Source organism: Aedes aegypti, chromosome 2, assembly GCF_002204515.2.
Source record: "Aedes aegypti strain LVP_AGWG chromosome 2, AaegL5.0 Primary Assembly, whole genome shotgun sequence".
Taxonomy (NCBI): domain Eukaryota; kingdom Metazoa; phylum Arthropoda; class Insecta; order Diptera; family Culicidae; genus Aedes; species Aedes aegypti.
In genome coordinates, this window is record NC_035108.1 from 336,485,432 (window position 1) to 336,503,613 (window position 18,182).

Consider the following 18,182-nt stretch of genomic DNA (forward strand, 5'->3'; position numbering starts at 1 on the left):
ATTGAAAGTATTCGTGGACGAGAAGTGGTTAAATTTAAGGTGCTTTTTACTTGATTATATCTATTAGGATTTCAATGCTATAAATACTGGATGCTAAATATGCAGAAGGGAGAATTCCCGGATTGTGGATAATTTGCTCATAAATTATTTTATACCTTCTTTACAGGATATAAAAAGTAGGAGATTTCTTTCGCAATAACGCAGTGCTCCAATAAGTCGCTGTTTTCACTATTATAGTTCATCAATGTATTTCAATTCCAACAGTTCGGTAAAATGATAGGTACTTAATAGTTAATCAGTTTCAGAGTGTCCGTTCGCGGTTCGCTACCAAACTTGTCGCTCTCCAGTAATGATAAATGTATAAAACTACATTCATGTTCCGTTTTTATTAGTTTGATGAACAAAGAAAAAGGTTTTATTTTACCAATGTTAGGCGCGGTTCTAAGTAGTAAGTAGAATTTATGTTTAAAATCGCCACAATTTCATTAAAAGAAATAATTCGAATACACTTTCCGTATGAAGAATAATACTATTTGCGGCTTCAATTCAAGCATCTTTCACTTAATTTTCTATTAACTAATTTTTAGTTGAAAATGCATCGTTTTGTTAGAGTAAAGGGCAGTTTAGATAAATTTGAGACTAACATTTTACATTTTCGTTTGTTTGATACAAAAGTATGAAGGCATTTCAATGCTTTACGATATAATGTGTCTAACGTTATTTCAGGAAATCATTTTCTACAATACAAATGGCTCGGAACGTTGTAACACTATGACTCATCTTGACTCCCTTCACTCTAAGTTTGCTGCATAATTTACCTACTTCTAAAAGAGCGCCCCAATAAAGGGCAGTAATCAGAACGTTTGTTATCAAATCCAATCAAAATTTCATATATCTACGAACCTAGTAAGTTCGAATTGAAGGAATTCAACAAATTTATTCTCATGATTCGTAATTTTTGAGCAATTATGTTTCTCCAAAATGAAAATCTGTTAAAATATGTCTGCGAAACAGTTCGCCGCAGACACAAATAAGTAGATGATATTTGTCCTAGGGGCTAGAATTCAATAAATATGAATATATTTCGATATAGTCTATCTCCTGTTCGTTTGCGTACGGCTTTCAGGTCCGTACAGAGAGCGTTGAATGAAATGCAAAACTGAAGCATACAAATGCTAACATATAGTAATTCAAAGGAAATGTTGTGAACCCGTGTTTCGGTGATAGGATTTCTTCGGCTAAACTCTTCTACTTTTCCTTAACTTTCGAATATCTACAATACAATCTGCCAGCCGCACTTGCTCGCCAATCGTTTCCCGCATCCAGCCACGACCCAACTGAGAGAAAATAGAGAGCAAGTAACCGTCCTTCTGGAATGATGAATCGGTAGCTTTGTGTTTCGTTTAAAAGACTGCAACCCTAATTCGCGCAGTTCTAGATATCGCGAAGTCATACAACAAAGGCAACTAACGGATGCTTCCCGGACATGTCCGCCTAAAGCGATGTAACCATCGGTGGCGAGCTGGATGCCTGCGATGCCTGCAATTCAGGTTCGTCCAGATCTTCCACCACGATCGCTCCACGTTCCACATTCACCAACGAACTTACCACACTGCTGCTAGTACTGATACTGCTACTACTTCCACCCTCCAGCAGCATTTCGGCGGCTACCGCAATCTTCACCGTCGACACGGAGGCCGTCGGCGAAGTCGTTGTGACCACCTTCCGCACGACCTCACCCTTTTCGCTATTGCTAATCTTATTACTAGTGGTCTTCACGTTACTAATACTGCCGCTATTGGTACTCCCGACACCAAGATTGCCACCGATACCACCTTCCCCGTTGCCCCCGCCCGGAACAGGCACGCTGCCATCGCTCGGTCCGGCCACGCTGTTCACCCGACTGATGCTGGCACCCAGGCCACTGTTGACGCTCACGTACTGGTAGATGAAGTTGCGATCGTAGCTGCGGACCATTTTGTACGACTTGCTCAGCAGGAACCGGGTGATGTTCTGCACGTACTCGTCCACGTCGATGATCATCTCGTCCTCCTCGTAGTAGTGCACCAGATGGATCGAAATCACCTTCACGTGGACCCGGTCGAACGGGATGGTTTGGAGAATCTGCGGAAGAAATAGGATAGTGGAAGAATTTTGATAAATCACGACAACAATTCTTTTAAATACACAAAAGTAATGAACAGTCCCTCGTATGATTCAGTGATTGTAATAATCGATAGATTTTAGAATAATATTTACATGCTTCTGGAAGAATCTATTGAAGCTTTTGGGAGATGCTACCCAAGCTTCTGTGAGAAGTTTCTTCAGCTTTTTAGGAGAAGCTTGCCATTTTGGAAGAAGAATTTTGGGATTTCTGGGGTAACTACCCAAACTACTGGAGAAAGATTTCACAAGCTTTTGAAAAAAGCTTTTCATGTTACCTGGGAAAAGCTTAATAAATTTTTGATAGAAGCTTCTCAAGCTTCCGATATAAGCTTTCTAAGCTTCTCCGTGAAATTTCCCAAGAATCTTAAAAGCTTTCGCAACTTCCAAGAGACGCTTCACAAGCTTCTGGGTGAAGCTTCCGAAGCTTTTACGAGGAGCTTCTCAAATTTCGGTGAGAAGCCTCACAAGCTACTGGAAGAAGCTTTCTGAGTGTCTGGAATAATCTTCTCAAGTATCTGGGAGCAGTTTTCTAAAGTATTTGGGAGAATCTTCGTAAGCTTCTAGGAAAAGCTGCCGAAGTTTTTGCAAAAATCTTTTCAAGTTTCTGGAAGAAGCTTTCCGATAATCTGAAAGGGATCGCAGTAGTCTGCGAGCGCGAGCAGACGTGAAAAAATTTCGGCTGTTATAATTTTGTGTAGTAGAAGTTTTTGAAAAAAATAATTCGCCTATAAGTTTTTGCTTTCTTTACATGTTTTGAGTGTGATTTGAGGTGAATGGTGTTATCAATGCAATTCAAGCTTTGTCTCCATCGAAAGAGATCCATAATTGCGTTTTCAGCAACTGATAGAATGCAATCATAAGTAAGGATTCGGCTGGTGAATTTAAGTTTGGCTGATGGGATTATGTACGCAATGTGTTTATGGTGAAAAATGTAGTGTGAATCATATAACTAGTATATAGAAGGACGAGTAGATCAGTTTCTGGAGAAGCAATGTGATGTGTTGTGGTGTGCCGTTGGGGACGTCCGATTTCTGCCTAGTGAAATTATTCTACCTGAGCCTAACGGTTGGTGTGCGTGGTAATACGAACCACTGTTATGGATTGGGCATCTTCACCAGCTATAAACAATTGGGATCCGGTGAGTTTGTTCCAAATTATTATCAAAATATTGTTAACAATAGTTGAATCTTCATAAGTGCCGCGGTAACGATTCGATTTTTTGTTCTGATATATGCATCGTCGGTTCGGGATCACGGATAATCGAGTGGTTCGCGGTTGGAACGAAATATGTTTTGAATTTGTCACTATTTCCACAATTTCTCCGGTTTTGAGCTTTTTAAGTTACAACATAAAAATGCGCTTTTTTAGAAGTGTCCCCATTTCTTCACAATAAGTTGAATACGTTTTTTTTTTTTGTTTCCAATGTTCAATTTACTAATAGTTAAAAAACATACTAGGTTTGTATATCTCACGCGTAGCGGTTTTATTTTATTTTTTTATTTTGTTTCTTATTTTGTTTTTTTATTATTGTCCTCCGATGACCCTTGAGGGATCGGTTCTGCTTTTAAATCATTAATAAGCAGATACTCATACTTGATTCGTCGCAAACATAATTATTTAAAACGGAAAGTACTATGAGGAATTAAATTAACCATATATCTTAAATACGAAAAATATCTTCTCTTTGATTGCCGGCATTCAAAAGATTAAATTAAAAAAACACCAAAACAATAAATGCCATGGGTCTATCCACGGGCCCTCCAAGCTTGTCAACCACATATACATGAACCGTGGTCAACATGATTTTGACACTTTTGGGAAAATGACACTTTTGGGAAATCTGACAGTTTTGGGTTGTTCACGTTAACTTATAACTACTCATTAACGTGGGTTTAAGCTGGGTAAGGCGCATAATGATGGAATTTATTTTAGTGTGCTATTGCTCAAAATTTACACGATTTCTAGAAATGCGCAAGTAAATGAGTAAAAAATTGTGTAAGCCACTAAATAAAAGGAGAAACTATCTTCAACGTGTTTTTGTTGTGAGCTACGGGAAGATCGTCTTTTGATGGCCCCCTGGGTCTATCGCTAGCTTTCAAAGCGAATCCTGACCTTTTACCTCTCCCAACCCCCACCTCCGTAGCACTTATGAGGGTGTCGCTGAGTCGGTGGCCTCTCATTAAGTAAGTGCTACATCAACATTTCCTTCCCCTATCCCAAGTTACGGTAAAGATGGGCGTGGCCAGGAATAGCGATATTTATGGTTTTGGTCTCCTTGTTTAAGATTGGATCAAGGAACACTCCCCATCCTTGTTCTTGAAAGCAGTCTGAATGAGATTATCAAAAAGAAACATAAATGTTGCTAGTATCCAATCTACGAAGTATACCGTAACTACGCAAACGCTAACGCTAACGCTAAGCTTTCCGATAATCTGAAAGAAGCTTCTCAAGTATCTGTGGAATAGCTTCCTGATCATCAGAGGGAAGCATTCTGAGTTTCTGGGAGAAACTTCCCAAACGTCCTAATCTTCTGGAAGAATCTTTCCAAGTAGCTGGAAGAAGCATTCTAAGAATTTGAGAGCAGCTTCCCAAACTTCATGGATAAGCTTCCAAAGCTTTCAGAGAAGTTTCCTAAGCGTGTGAAACATCCCAAGCTTCTGGGAGAGGTTTTACAAGCTTTCGAAGAAAGGTTTACAAGCACCTGGAAGAATCTTCAGGAGATTCACAAGATTCCTAACAAGCTTTGGGAGCAGCTTTCATAACCTCTGCGAGATGCTTCTTATGCTTTGGGGCGAAAATTTCATGTTGCTGCGAGAAGTTCATCAAGCTTCTGGAAAATGTTTCGCAAGCTTCCCGAACAGTTGTGTAGGGGAGAAACTTTCAAAAATCTGCGACATATTTCTCAAGCTTCTTGGCGAAACTTCCCAATCCTCTGTAAGAAGCTCTGCAAGCTTCTAAGCGAAGCTCGCCATGCTTCTGGAATAAGCTTTTCCAGCTTCTTTTAGAGGCTTCTCAAGCTTCTGAGAGAAGAATCCAATGCCACCGGGAGCAGCATTTCAAACTTTTGATAAAGGCTTTTGAGCTTCTGCGAAAAACATATTGGGAGATTTTTTGCAGGAATATCGGTGAAAAACCCCAAGCTTGTTGGACAAGCTTCCTAAACTTCTAGGTGTCGAATTTCTGGAGGAAGCTCCCAAGCTTTAGAAGAATCTATCCAAATATCTAAAAGAAGTTTTCTAAGTATCTGACAGAAGCTTCCCGACGTTTTAAAAGAAGCTTCGAAATCTTCTGAATAAGCTCTGTTCGAAGTAGACCTTCCCAAATTAAACTTCCGGGAAAAAAATCTTAGCTTCATTTTATTCGAACCTCTAGCGAATATTTGCACTCCTGTGAGCCGAGTGAACTGCTAAGAAAAATTACCAAGCTTCGGGAAATAAACTTTAAATGCTTCTGAAACAAGCTATAAAGACATGCGTCAGAAGCTTGCCCTGCTTCTCGGTGAACTTCAAAAGATCTTGGGAAAAGCTTTACATTTTTCAAAAAAAGCTTAACAAGCTTTTAAAGAAGTTCTCCAAACATATGACAAGATCCAAGCTTTCAGGAGAAGCTATTCGAGATTTTAGAAAAATCTTCTGGGAAAAGTTCCCTAAAATTTCTGTTTAATGGTACCAATGCTCCTGGGAAGAAGCTACCTAAATTTCTTAGTGGAGCTTTACAAGCTTTTTTTGTGAGAAGCTACCCAAGCTTCAGCAAAATGGAAAGCTTCTCACGAAAACTTGTGCAGCTTCACTAAAAAAAAAATAAGGAATCCCAAGTTTCTGAGAGAAGCTACCCAAGCTCCTGAGAGAAGCTTCCTAAGCTACTGGAAGAAGCTTTCCTAGTTTTCAGGAGAAGCTTCCCCATTTTCTAGGAGAAGCTTCCTATGCTTCTAGATGAATCTTCACAAGCTCTAGGGAAAAGCTCACCATTTTTCTAAAAAAAATCTTGACAAACTTTTGAAGGAACTTCCCATGCATCTGGAAAGATCGTTACAAGGTTTCAGGAGATGCTTTTTGAGCTTTAAGAATAAGCTTCTGGTAAAAGTTGCCAAAATTTTTGTTTAAGCTTCTTGGAGAAGCTTCCTAAGCTTTTGAGAAAAGCTTCCCAAACTTCTGGGAGAAGCTTCCAAGCTTCTGGGAGAAGCTTTCCAAGCTTGTGGGAGAAGTTTCTCAAGCATCTGGGAAAAGCTGCCCAAGGTATGGGAGAAGCTGCCCAATCTTTGGGAGAAGCTTCCCAAGCTTCTGGAAGATGCTTTCAAAACTTATGGTAGAAGCTTCTTAAGCATCTGGAAGAAGTTTCCCAAGCATCTGAGAGAAGCTTCCCAATCTTCTGAGAGAAGCTTCCCAATCTTCTGAGAGAAGCTTCCCAAGCTTATGGGAGAAGTTTCCCAGCTTGTGCGAGAGTTTTTCCAAGCTTTTAGGAATGGTTTTCCAAGCTCCTGGGAGAAGGATCCCAAGCTTCTGCGAGAAGCTTCCCAAGCTCTGGGAGCAGCTTCTCAAGCATCTGGAAGAAGCTTCCCAAGAATATGGGAAAAGCTTCTCAAGTTTCCCAAGCTACTAGGAGAAGCTATTCAAACTTCTGGGAGAAGTTTCCCAAGCTTCTAGGAGAAGCTTCCCAAGTTTCAGGGAGAAGGTTCCCAAGCTTCAGGGAGAAGCTTCCCAAGCTTCTGCGAGAGGTTTTCCAAGCTTTTAGGAAAGATTTTCCAAGCTTTTGGGAGAAGGATCCCAAGCTGCTGGGGAAAGAATCCCAAGCTTCTGCGAGAAGCTTCCCAAGCTTCTGGGAGTTGTTTCTCAAGCATCTGGAAGAAGCTTCCTCCAAGCATCTGGAAGAAGCTTTCCAAGCATCTGGAAGAAGCTTTCTAAGCATCTGGAAGAAGCTTTCCAAGCTTCTGGAAGAAGCTTTCTAAGCATCTGGAAGAAGCTTTCCAAGCTTCTGGGAAAAGTTTCCCAAGCTTCTAGGAGAATCTTCCCAAGTTTCAGGGAGAAGCTTCCCAAGCTTCTGGGAGAAGTTTCCCAAGCTACTTGGAGAAGTTTCCCAAGATTCTGGGAGAAACTTTCAAGAATTCCTCCAAGAAGAACTTTCAATCGCAACCAGATTCTTTCAGAACGGCTCAGATAGGGATCCAGGAGTACTTTAGCAATTCTTCTAAGAATTGTACTAGGAGTACCTCCAGGTAAGAACAAGAATTATTCCAAAGATTCCTCCAGGAAAATCTCTAGAGAGGAGGAGTTCCTACAAAAGTGTGATGTGATCCCTCTAGAAATTGCTCCGGCAGTATTTTTAATGAGATTCATCCTAGAATTCCTTCAGCAGCTGGTACAGGAATGCCTCCATAGATTCTTTCGAGGATTTTTCAGATTTCTTTTGAAATTCTTTCAAAGACTCTCTACAGGATTTCTCCAGGAATTCCTACAACTTCTTTAGGATTTTTAAAGATATTTCTCCAGAAATTCCTCAATGGATACTTGCAGGGTTTTTCCCAGGTACTACTCTCGAAATTACTGCAGGAATGATTCCGGAGATTTCTTAAGGAATTCCTGCAGGGTTTGCTCCAGGCATTCTACCAGGGATTCTCCAAGATTTTCCCAAGAATTATACAAGTAATTACTGCACGGTTTCCTCAATAGTATCCTCTATGAATTCTCCCAGAGGAATTACTCCAAGTATTTTCGAGGTAATCCTGCAGGTATTTACCTAGAAATTCACCTAGAGAATTTTTCTGAGTATCCGAGGATTCCTCCAACAAATCTTCTAGAAATTGTTCCATCAATTCCTCCAGTAATCGCAACAGAAATAACCTCAAGAATTAATTCAGAGATTCCTCCAAGATTTTTCCCAGACACTCTTTTTCTTAAGATTTTTTCGGAGACATGCCTGGATGAATTCCTGATAAAAAAAAAATCTAGGATGGATTCCTGGAAAATATCTTAAAGGACTCCTGGGGCAATCCTTGTCTAGAGCAACCTCTAGAAAAAAAAAAACTATGGAGAAATCTCCGTATGATTTCATTGAGGAATCTCTAGAAAAGCTTTAGTGGAACTTCTGGTATAATCTCTGGTTAAATATCTGAAAAAAGCACTGGGAAAAAACTTTTTAAATAATACCCGTGCAAATGTGTTTAGGAATTCCTGAAAAAAAATTCTGGAACTATTTTCGAAGGAACCCATGAAGAGTTTTGTGAAGTATTTGCTGAAAAAAAGGCTTAAGAAGGAATCCTTGCAGATTTTCTCAGATGAATTCCTAGAGGAGTGTCTGAAAAAAAAACTGTAGGAATCTCTGAAGAATCTCTGGTTAAATTGTTGGAGGAATCCTCAGTGGCATCCGTGGAGGCATCTTCGAAAGAATACCTGAAGAATTTATTCACTGTAGAGACTATGCTGGATGCATCCCAAGAGGAACCCTAGAAATAATCGTTGGAAAATTTGCCAAATTTCTGGAGAAACAAATGTAGAAATCTTTGGAAAGAGCCCTGTAGAATGTTTTGTGGAGAAATCTCCGGTGGAGCCTCTGGAAGAATCCCTGGATGTGTCTCTAGACAAATTTCAGGAGTATTGAAATGGAGTTCTTTCGGAACAACTTAAAAATACGGTTGTCATTGAAAGATCTTCCTAAAGAAATTCTTGGAGAAATTACTGGGATAATTATGTAATGAATCCCTGAGATATCGCTACTGTAGAGATTTTTAGGAATTTATGGAAATATCTACTGAAGGAATTTCTGCATAAATCCCTTGAAAATTCCTTCAGACAAGAAATCCCTGAGAAATGTCAGAATAAATCCCTGTAGGAATTCTTGAAGGATTCTCTTGATAGATTAATTTTGTGTTGCTCCTTTACTTAATCCAGATGTACGAACAATTCACTTGTAAAATTATGTGAAAAATATGCGATAAAATTCTTGAAAAAATCAAGTAAAAATGTTCAAGAGCAATTTATTACAAATTCACTGAAGGCAAATGCTGGGATTTTAAATAACAACAATTCATAGATAAATCCTTGATGAAATCTTTGGAAATATTAATCTAATATTTGCCACAAAATCTTTGGAAATGTCGAGCAACTATTGAAAAAAAATCTTTAAGGAATGTATAGAACAATTGGTTAAGGAATTGCCTGAAGTATTTTTTAGAATTGGAAGAACTACTTTTAAGAATTCCTGAAGCAGTGCTTTGAGAAAGCTTATGAACTATGTTATCCGTTAACGTTCAAGAGTCCATCGTCGTAATGATCGAAACTTCAAAAGCAGTTTCTTCGCTCAAAACTGACATTTGTTTGCTGAAAATGTGTTCACTTTGTTTCGGTTGAAGAGAATAATATACAATGAACACATTTTCTTGTAAACGTTGATTTCAAACCAAAATAAAAACTGTTACTAAAAGTTCTAAAATTAATGACGGATCCTACTCCCTAATAAATTTTTGAAAGAATTCATCCAAAATTCGGAATAAAAATGATATAGGGTAAGTGTTCCCTTAGCTGTGGGTGTTCCTATAGTTGCGGTAGTGCCGTTTTCATTGATTTTGTTTCATTAGCCCCAGAACCAACACTGCCAATCGACGTATTGGCTTATTGATACACGCAATAGTTGAAAAGAGCGTTCAAATTGCTTTAAAACTGATGATATATCACTAAAATTACAAAAACTTTTCTTACTTGTACCAATAGTTGCGGTAAAGTGTTCCTATAGTGGAGGATCCCATAAGAAAATATCCGTGCTATCCGCAACTATAGCAACACAAATTAAAAATATACCGCAACTAAAGGAACAGTGTACCAATAGTGGAGGTATTATTTTTCACTGACATGCCGTGGGTTACTGCGACGAAGTCATTTTTCTCATTAAGTCAATGATCGTCACTTCCCGTTACAACATTAACATGTACATTGATTGCGCTTCTTTAATTTAGGCGGTTAAATGAAGTTCTATCGTGCTTAGTACCTCCACTTTTGGTACATCTACCCTATTCTCTATTCCAAAAACATTTTAAAAGAAATTAACTCAAGACATTTTGAATTGAATTTTGGAAGTGAGTAATCCGTACCTGAATAGGAGTCACATTCTACGAAAAAAAATCTAGATATTTCTAAGAGCAGCTTTTCAATAGCAAACTATGGGATGATTATGAGAAATACTTTAATACGTCGAAAAAAATTTAGGAGAAATTTCAGAAGGAACGATTTAAACGGGATTATCACAAAAAGCCGAATCACAAAAGGCCCACATCACAGAAGGCCGAATCACAAAAGGCCGATGACATACTAGCCTACCACAAAAGGCCGAATCACAAAATCATATTCACAATTTCATAAGGCTAAAAATGGCCATTGTCGACACCCACCCACCCTTTCGTAACGGTTTTTTCATGAATATTTTACAAATTTTGCATGAGCCGTAACATCGCAAGGACACCCACCCACCCCCTCCAGCGTTATGAAGTTTGTGAATGAGCCCCAGGAAAATGATTGCTGCTGGGATAGGGCGTAACAAGTGTTCAAATGCTCATGAGATCGCTAAGCTTCTAATAATACATTTCATCGTATATTTACCCTTCCAGTTGTCACGAGGTTTCCTTACCTGTGTTTTACAAATACAAAATACGCGACAACTGAAGTGTTAGGTTCGATAGAAAAATGTTCCATTTATAAACTCTTATTCAGCTAATAATGTTACTTGGTTATCTTATCCCTCCTTACCTTACTGTAAAAATGTTCAAGATATTATATAAAATGTACGGAATGTATGTGGTTTACAATACAATTTTATTTTAAAATTTCGGCCTTCTGTGATTCGGCCTTTTGCGGTAGATCCATTTAAAGAACAGCGCAAAGCATTAGAGGAAATAGCTGAAAACGTTGTAGATTACTCGAGTTAATTTTATAGGAGTGCGATGGAGCAATATCTAAAGGATTTACTAGTGAAACTTTTTTTATATTATAAAATTTTCCGTAAATGAAAAACGCAACAAATTCCTTCTGGAATTTTGCAGAAATATTCCCGTATAAATCTCTTGGAAGAAACCTTGAATGAAATTTTATATAGTGTTCTGCCATAGATTGTCTTGAGTTTTGAGGATTTACTGAGGAAATTTCTAACGGATTTTTGGGTAGATTCACATGAAAAATATATAAAATCCCAGCTATACAGCAAACATGAAGGAAATGCTGGAAAAAAATTCAAATGAAATCTGTAGATGGGTTTTGAGAGGCTTTGCTGACATATTGATTGAGAAGGAAGATCTTGAGGTTCCAACGATATTTCTGAACATTCCTGCATAGAGAAGGAAAATAGATTGAATCAATAATTAATTAATAATTCAGAAAGAAAATCTTTTGAATAATTTCTTTCTTGAAAGAAATCGTTTGTGAATAAAATACTTTGAATACAGTAACAGCAGCCAATTGAAGTGACATTTTGACGAAAACTGAACTGACCCGAACTGTGTAATATACGGACGAACAGTTCGTTCTTACAGAAGCTCGAACAGTTCGCGCGAACTTTGAACAATTTTTACACGCGTAGTGATCAAGGCTTAAACATCTAGGAGAAAAAAAGTTTCCCACATTACTGTTAGAACTTTCTCATACTTCTGGGATAAATGCCACAAGCTTCTTTAGGGGGATCCGTAGACTCGAGGTTACGCTTTCGCTGCATAAGCGGAAGGTCATGGGTTCGATTGACAGCCCCTCCACAAAAAAAAAACCCGTCTAGCCAACAGCAGACGCCGCACGGAGGACCGTGTTTTGGGGAGCACATCTATCCTCCATTTTTCACGTGACAGTACCGTTTTCACCACCTTGACGAGCTGTCCCGTCGTTTCATTGAAAATGCTTAAATTGTCCCGTATTATTGGAAATGAGGATATTCCCCACAATATAATAAAATAGCAGTAAGCTTTCAAGTATTTTTCAAATTATTTTTGCGAGTTTTTATCATATTCATCAATGTGAAACCGAAGCTAATCGTGAAGGCTTCTGGGAGAACCTTCTCATGCTTCATAAGCTTCGGAGAGCTACTTTACAATCTTCTGGGTGAAGCATCAACAATTTCTTGAAAAAGCTGGTTTGAGAAAATTTTATAAAGCATTTAGGAGAAGCTTTCCAAGCCTCTTAGAAAAGCTTCCTAAGCTTTTGGATGAAGGTTTCAGTCTATCAAGATAAGTACATCAACCTTCTGAAAGAAGCTTCGAAAGCTTCTGCGAGAAGCTTCCTATGGGCGAGAAGCTTTTTCTATGCATACCTTACTTCGAATTGCTTTAAAGCAGCAGAAATTTTAATTCTTTGGTTCAACAGCAAACTTGCTTTGTAACAATTCAGATCTTGGTCAATTTCGAAACCGTATAATGAACGACAACTCAATTAGGCAACACGTGCACATGTCTTTCACGTCATTATCGTTATCGTAAAGGACAAGAAGTACCATTTTAAAACGTTTATCGAAAAAAAAAGATAATCGATAGATATATGAACAATTATAATTGTCAGTATTTGGTTCGTCCACGACATTAAACCCAATCCATCATCAATGTCTGAAGTGTGCCCTTTAATTCAATCCATTATAGAGCAATTATCAATCCTACCTGCAACTCCTGTCCCTGGCAGCCGAGGCTGAGCAAATCAATCGAAGTCCTGTTGACGGCCAACATCAGTGTGTACACCGGGAAGCATTTGACACGTGGGTGGAACCATTCCGTTTCCTCGTCCAGTACGCTGTTGATGCGCACCTCGCTGTCGTCGTCGTGGTGAAGCGTAACCTACGGTGAAAAATTCAGTTCAGAATAGGGAACGGTGAGGGAGATTCAAATTACCCGGCCCGTCAATCAATCATCAACCGGCGGAATATTACCTCTTTGGGGTAGGTGTTGGGCGATAGACACGCGTGAATCACCTGCACGTTGGGCCGGAAGGCGTTTTGCTTGCGCAGCGAGAAGTACTTTCGTGGATCGGGTTCCACCAGATAGCCGCCCCAGTTCATGGTTTCGGCCAGCCAGGGGGCCGTCATCATGGAATCGCTGATGCCGGTCAGGGATTGGAAGAACGTTCCGAAGCGCTTCTTGCCGAGCAGATCGGAAATGAAGTGCGCCATCTCGGGGGTAAGCTCGTGCCGGTTGGTGAAATTCAGGTGCTCCATTGGGGTGTTGGCGTTGCGCATGAACGTCATCGGGTACTTCTTCATGTGGATGTCGCGGACGTACTTTACCAGGGCGGGGTTATCCTGGGGAACGCCCATCAGGTCGTAGTCGCGGGACATGTTCAGCCGGAACTGTTGGTGTCGAATTTCTGCAAGGAGAGATTAGAAGGGATAAGTTGATTCAGTAGATTTAGAATTGGAAACTTTGGAAAAGTTTAGAGACTATCGTGGTCTTTCCGAGGACATGGTCTTTTGATTCTGGGGTGAGCGACGTTGTGCGAGGGCGTAAAAACATTCGTGTTTAGTTGATGATGGATAACCAACTGGTGAGCTCATTCCATACTTATGATAACATTTTTTTAAACAAACTATGGATGGTTCGTCCTTGCTAGAGTTGGCATGAAACCCTTATTCATGTTTTGTACAATATAAAACATGTATACACAATGTGTATGAAGGAAGTTGCTGGAGAAACAAATTCTCTCTGAGCTAATTTTGTATGGGATTTTTGTAGATATTTTCAGGGCTGTAATCCCATGTGAAGCTTAATAATGGCAAACAAACTCATGAATATCTTTTCTCCTATTCGTCGGATTAAATTGCTATCTTCAGCAAACTTTTTATTATTGTTTAAAAAATGAGTTATCATTATGAGATGATAAGTTCGAAATTACATTTCAGTACTAACGTGTTTGAAACACTTTTCAAAATGTCTCCATAATGATTTCCATATAAACTTACATTGTCTTTGAATAACCTTTAAATCATCACTTAGAAAACTAACAATTTCACTGAACACTATTTTTATGGTAAGGATGTTAAGGGCGTTAAAGAAGATATGGGAGGTTGAATATCACTTAACTTTTAATTTAGAATCTCCTCAATGATGATGCTTTAGTTAGATTGTATCAAAATAGAATCATATTGAGAAATGAACATCCGTATTCAATTCGACTGCCTTGAACTCATTAACCCCCCTGATGTCTGATCCGATATACGTCGCAGTCAAATATGTAATAGGTTGTTTTCGTTGGCACCAGCCCCATTAATTGTATAGTCTGAGTCCAGCCCAGATGGTAAAACTGGCGACGATCGGTTGAATGTCTCGCGTGCCACCACCGACACATATGACCGGGTATTTTCAAATAACATATGTGCCGTGTCATTTCACCTGACCATCACCATTGGCGTAGGGGCCGGGGGTCCAAGGGGACCGGACCACCTCCAGATTTTTCCCATGAAGCCACACATGGAAATAAAAAAAATAATACAAATTGATGTAAATCAATGTTTTGTATGATTAAATACTATTATACTATTATAAAAATTTCAAGACAGCGGAGAAATATGCATTTTTTATAATCGGATTGCATAAATGATCAAGATTGTTTCAGATTTATTTCAGCTGAATATGCCTGGTATTTCTGAGTAGGGGAAATCGGGGTAAAACCGACACCCTTAGCTTATGATTAAATTTGTGTGCTTTCGCTTGTCAAATTAACCTGAAATCGTTGTAGAATCACACATTCGTTAACATCCACATCGCATGGAATACTAAAAATAATGTTTCAAACCTGACCTTCGGCTTTTATGGCCATTAGTGTGTTGCGTAAGAAAGGAGTCGAAATTTTCCCAATTTTCGACAGTCTATCGTCAAAAATCAAAAGTTTTCTCCATTTGAGTAAAATGTTGTATAAATTTCCGACCGGCTGGTGGGAAAATATTGAAAATCTACCGATAAATGGCTGAGTTATTAGTATTCAAAATTTTACATAATTTCGTGACAGTCGCGACCTTTTTGGATTTTCAGTTGACACCCAGTATATTGCCGTAAGAGGTAGTTAACGTCAAAACTTTATGTTTTATTATTGCTAAGAATCAGTAACTAAAAGAGGCTTCAAAAAAATGAAAAAGGATAGGGATGTTCAAAAATAAAAATTATAAAAATCAAAAACCGAAATTCATAGATTTGCGGATAAAAATAAAAATGTGTCCAAAACGTGTGTAGAACGATTTTAAATACCTGAAAATGATATTTAGATCGAAAATAAAAATTTGGGTATTAGAGGGTTAAGCTACCGGTGGGGCAAAAGTTCATTTGAGACAATCAATTTTGAAACTGTTATAAATAAAAAGGAGTAAATATGTTGGCACAACATGGTAGCAGGGAATGCCTGAAAACTCAGTGCTGTGCAAAACACATGCGTGCCACTCTGAAATTAATTGTGCGTCTCACATTCTTTGCGAGTAAACTCAAAGGAAGGTGTAGACGATAATTTGTTTTCGTGCTAGACAAAGCCAAACACAATCTCTACTCTTTCAATCTCTTTAGTGTCAGCACAAAAAAATCACTCTAGGAAAATTTCATCAAGGTATGCTGTGAAGACGGACAAGCTTAATAAATGCTCTGACAAAAGCTTACAGTTGTGGATATTAATAAATTTGGTAGAGTCCGAAACATAAGGTGATAATAAATTATGTTTATCGTGTTTAAATGTGTTGACAGTCACATATTAGTGAAATCAATTCATGTGGAATTTTTGACGCGTGTACAAAACGCAAAGAGCTAAAACAAGACAACTCGACACCACGCAGTCCATCCAGTCCATCGCACATTGCGAGTCAGCACTGCTGGTCCTCTGCCACTATAATCCAGAAAGCAGTTCTACACGGAAAGATTAATTTTGAGCTTTAGAATGAGGCATTAGATGAAACCGGTTTTCCACAAAGTTGTTTGCATTAGTTAGGCCCTTTGGCACTTTGCAAAAAAAGTTTTGTTTGTAGGGTAAATAATCCAATGGTTGTAGGTGCTCCTATGAAAAACACGGACACCGTCTTCAGCCATTTAGCTGCACAGACTGTAATTTAACACTAGACAACGGACAAGCATGCTCTACTGGCACAGCCGAGAAACATTCCTGCCGAAAAGTTTCAATGGCTGAAGCCTGATTTGCTGCTGAACAGGAATCGCTAAAGAAATTTCTTGCCGATTCCTTGCAGAAATTTCCTACAGCGACTCCCATTTGAACTGACATCTCTTTTCAACTGCGTACTGCGATCAGAAAAAAATCGCTTCCTTGATCGATTCCTTGCAGGAATTTCCCACGCATCAAGATAGGCCAAGAAATTACTTGTCAGCAGCGAATCAGGCTTGAAGCGGGAATCGAACCCACACCCCATCCCACGATGCGCTTAAATACCTGACGACACTAACCGCACGGCCACAAAGCCCACAAATAGTTGCGGTAGTGCCGTTAATACTGTTTTCATTGAATAAGCTACGGAGCTGGAACTGCCTATCAATAGACCAGCTTCTTGAGACCGGGAAAAGTAGAAAACAACGTTGGAATTCCTTCAAAATTGACTAAATACTTACAAGATTACTTAAAGTTTTCTCGCCAGTTCCAATAGTTCCGCTAAAGTGTTCCCGTAATAGCGGATTCCATAAGAAAATAACGGATACCGCAACATAGGAACACAAATTGAAAATATACCACAACTAAAGATGTTTAATAGATGGAGGTATTAGCAATAGATGGAGGTATTATTTTTCACTGACGTGCCGTAGGTACTGCGATAAACTTATTTTTCGCGTGAAGTAAATCCCGTCATATGCATAATGTGTACAATGCATGGTCGCAACCAAGCTGAGAGTCGTGGGTTCGAATCCCACCTGTCGAGGATCTTTTCGGGTTGGAAATTTTCTCGACTTCCCAGGGCATAAAGTATCATCGTACCTGCCACACGATATACGCATGCAAAAATGGTAATTGGCATAGTAAGCTCTCAGTTAATAACTGTGGAAGTGCTCATAAGAACACTGAGAAGCAGGCTTTGTCCCAGTGGAGACGTTACGCCAGAAAGAAGAAGAAGCATGGTCGCATTGAATTTTGATCTACCCTATCTCTTAAACTGACCGATTTAGAGCCGGTGACATACGGTGTTCCAAACAAAACAGGTTTTCTGGCTCTAGCGTTTTCAATTCAAATATCTTATCAAAGAAGTCTAGGAAACACTTTTAGAGCTTTGAAAATGCGTGATTTTGTGAGGAAACTCGCTATCTCCTTCCGTTTGGGTGTTATTGTTGTTTTTCTCACAAAAAAAAACGCCTACTTTGATTGTCAATATCTCTGATTGGTGCAAATATACAGCCATTCCATGAAAAACCGATCTAGTGGGTCTCCGAATTCCGTGAAAATTTGCTATTTTGTTCCTTATCCGAAATAAGGATACACGTATTTTTGGATTTTTTCATTAGGGTGACCATTTCCGAAATAGGGTGACCAGCAAAATCGCGATTTCGCAAAATTTTTATTATAAAAAAAAAATATGACTTTTGAACCGTTCGACCGATTTTCAATCTTTTTGGACGAAATGAAGGCTAAAGATTTTGACTTTTCAGGAAAAATATAAAATTTCACAAAAATTGTGTTTTTTTACATGAAAAAACTCAATAGTTTCCGTTTTTTCGTGTTTGAAGGCCTCGGGACCAAAGGGGCTATCGCTGTTCTCATTTTTTCTTGAAAGTTCAGAAAATTTTACGTATACTGTCAAATTTTCAGCGATGTATTTTTTTAGTTTTTGAAATATATTTTTTGAAAATAAAAAATCAGTCATTTTTTATCGGCACACACTGTAGGTCTCAGCGCATTAGATTTGTAATGTTTAAAAATAAATATAACTTTTGAACAACTTAACCGATTTCCAATCTTTTTGTATGGAATGAAAGCTTAAAATTTCAACTATTCAGACAAAATTGAAAAATCTGATAAAAATATGTTTAAACGTGAAAAAATATAAAAATTTCAAGTTTTTTTTAGAAATTTTCATATATTTAATGTGAAATTTTT

The 18,182-nt window shown here is 38.6% G+C and overlaps 1 protein-coding gene across 2 annotated transcripts in view; it reads right to left on the reverse strand.

Moving 5' to 3' along the window:
• Window positions 1–216: 216 nt before the first annotated feature.
• Window positions 217–18,182, reverse strand: part of LOC5566914 (protein Star) — a 145,766-nt gene continuing 127,800 nt past the window's right edge. For both annotated transcript variants that reach the window (XM_021846036.1, XM_021846035.1), the window contains exons 3-5: window positions 13,048–13,481; window positions 12,782–12,955; window positions 217–2,124 (exon numbers count right to left, since the gene is read on the reverse strand). In XM_021846036.1, the coding sequence (XP_021701728.1) occupies window positions 1,495–2,124; window positions 12,782–12,955; window positions 13,048–13,481 (1,238 nt within the window). In that variant the 3' untranslated portion in view covers window positions 217–1,494. The remainder of the gene's footprint in view (window positions 2,125–12,781; window positions 12,956–13,047; window positions 13,482–18,182) is intronic.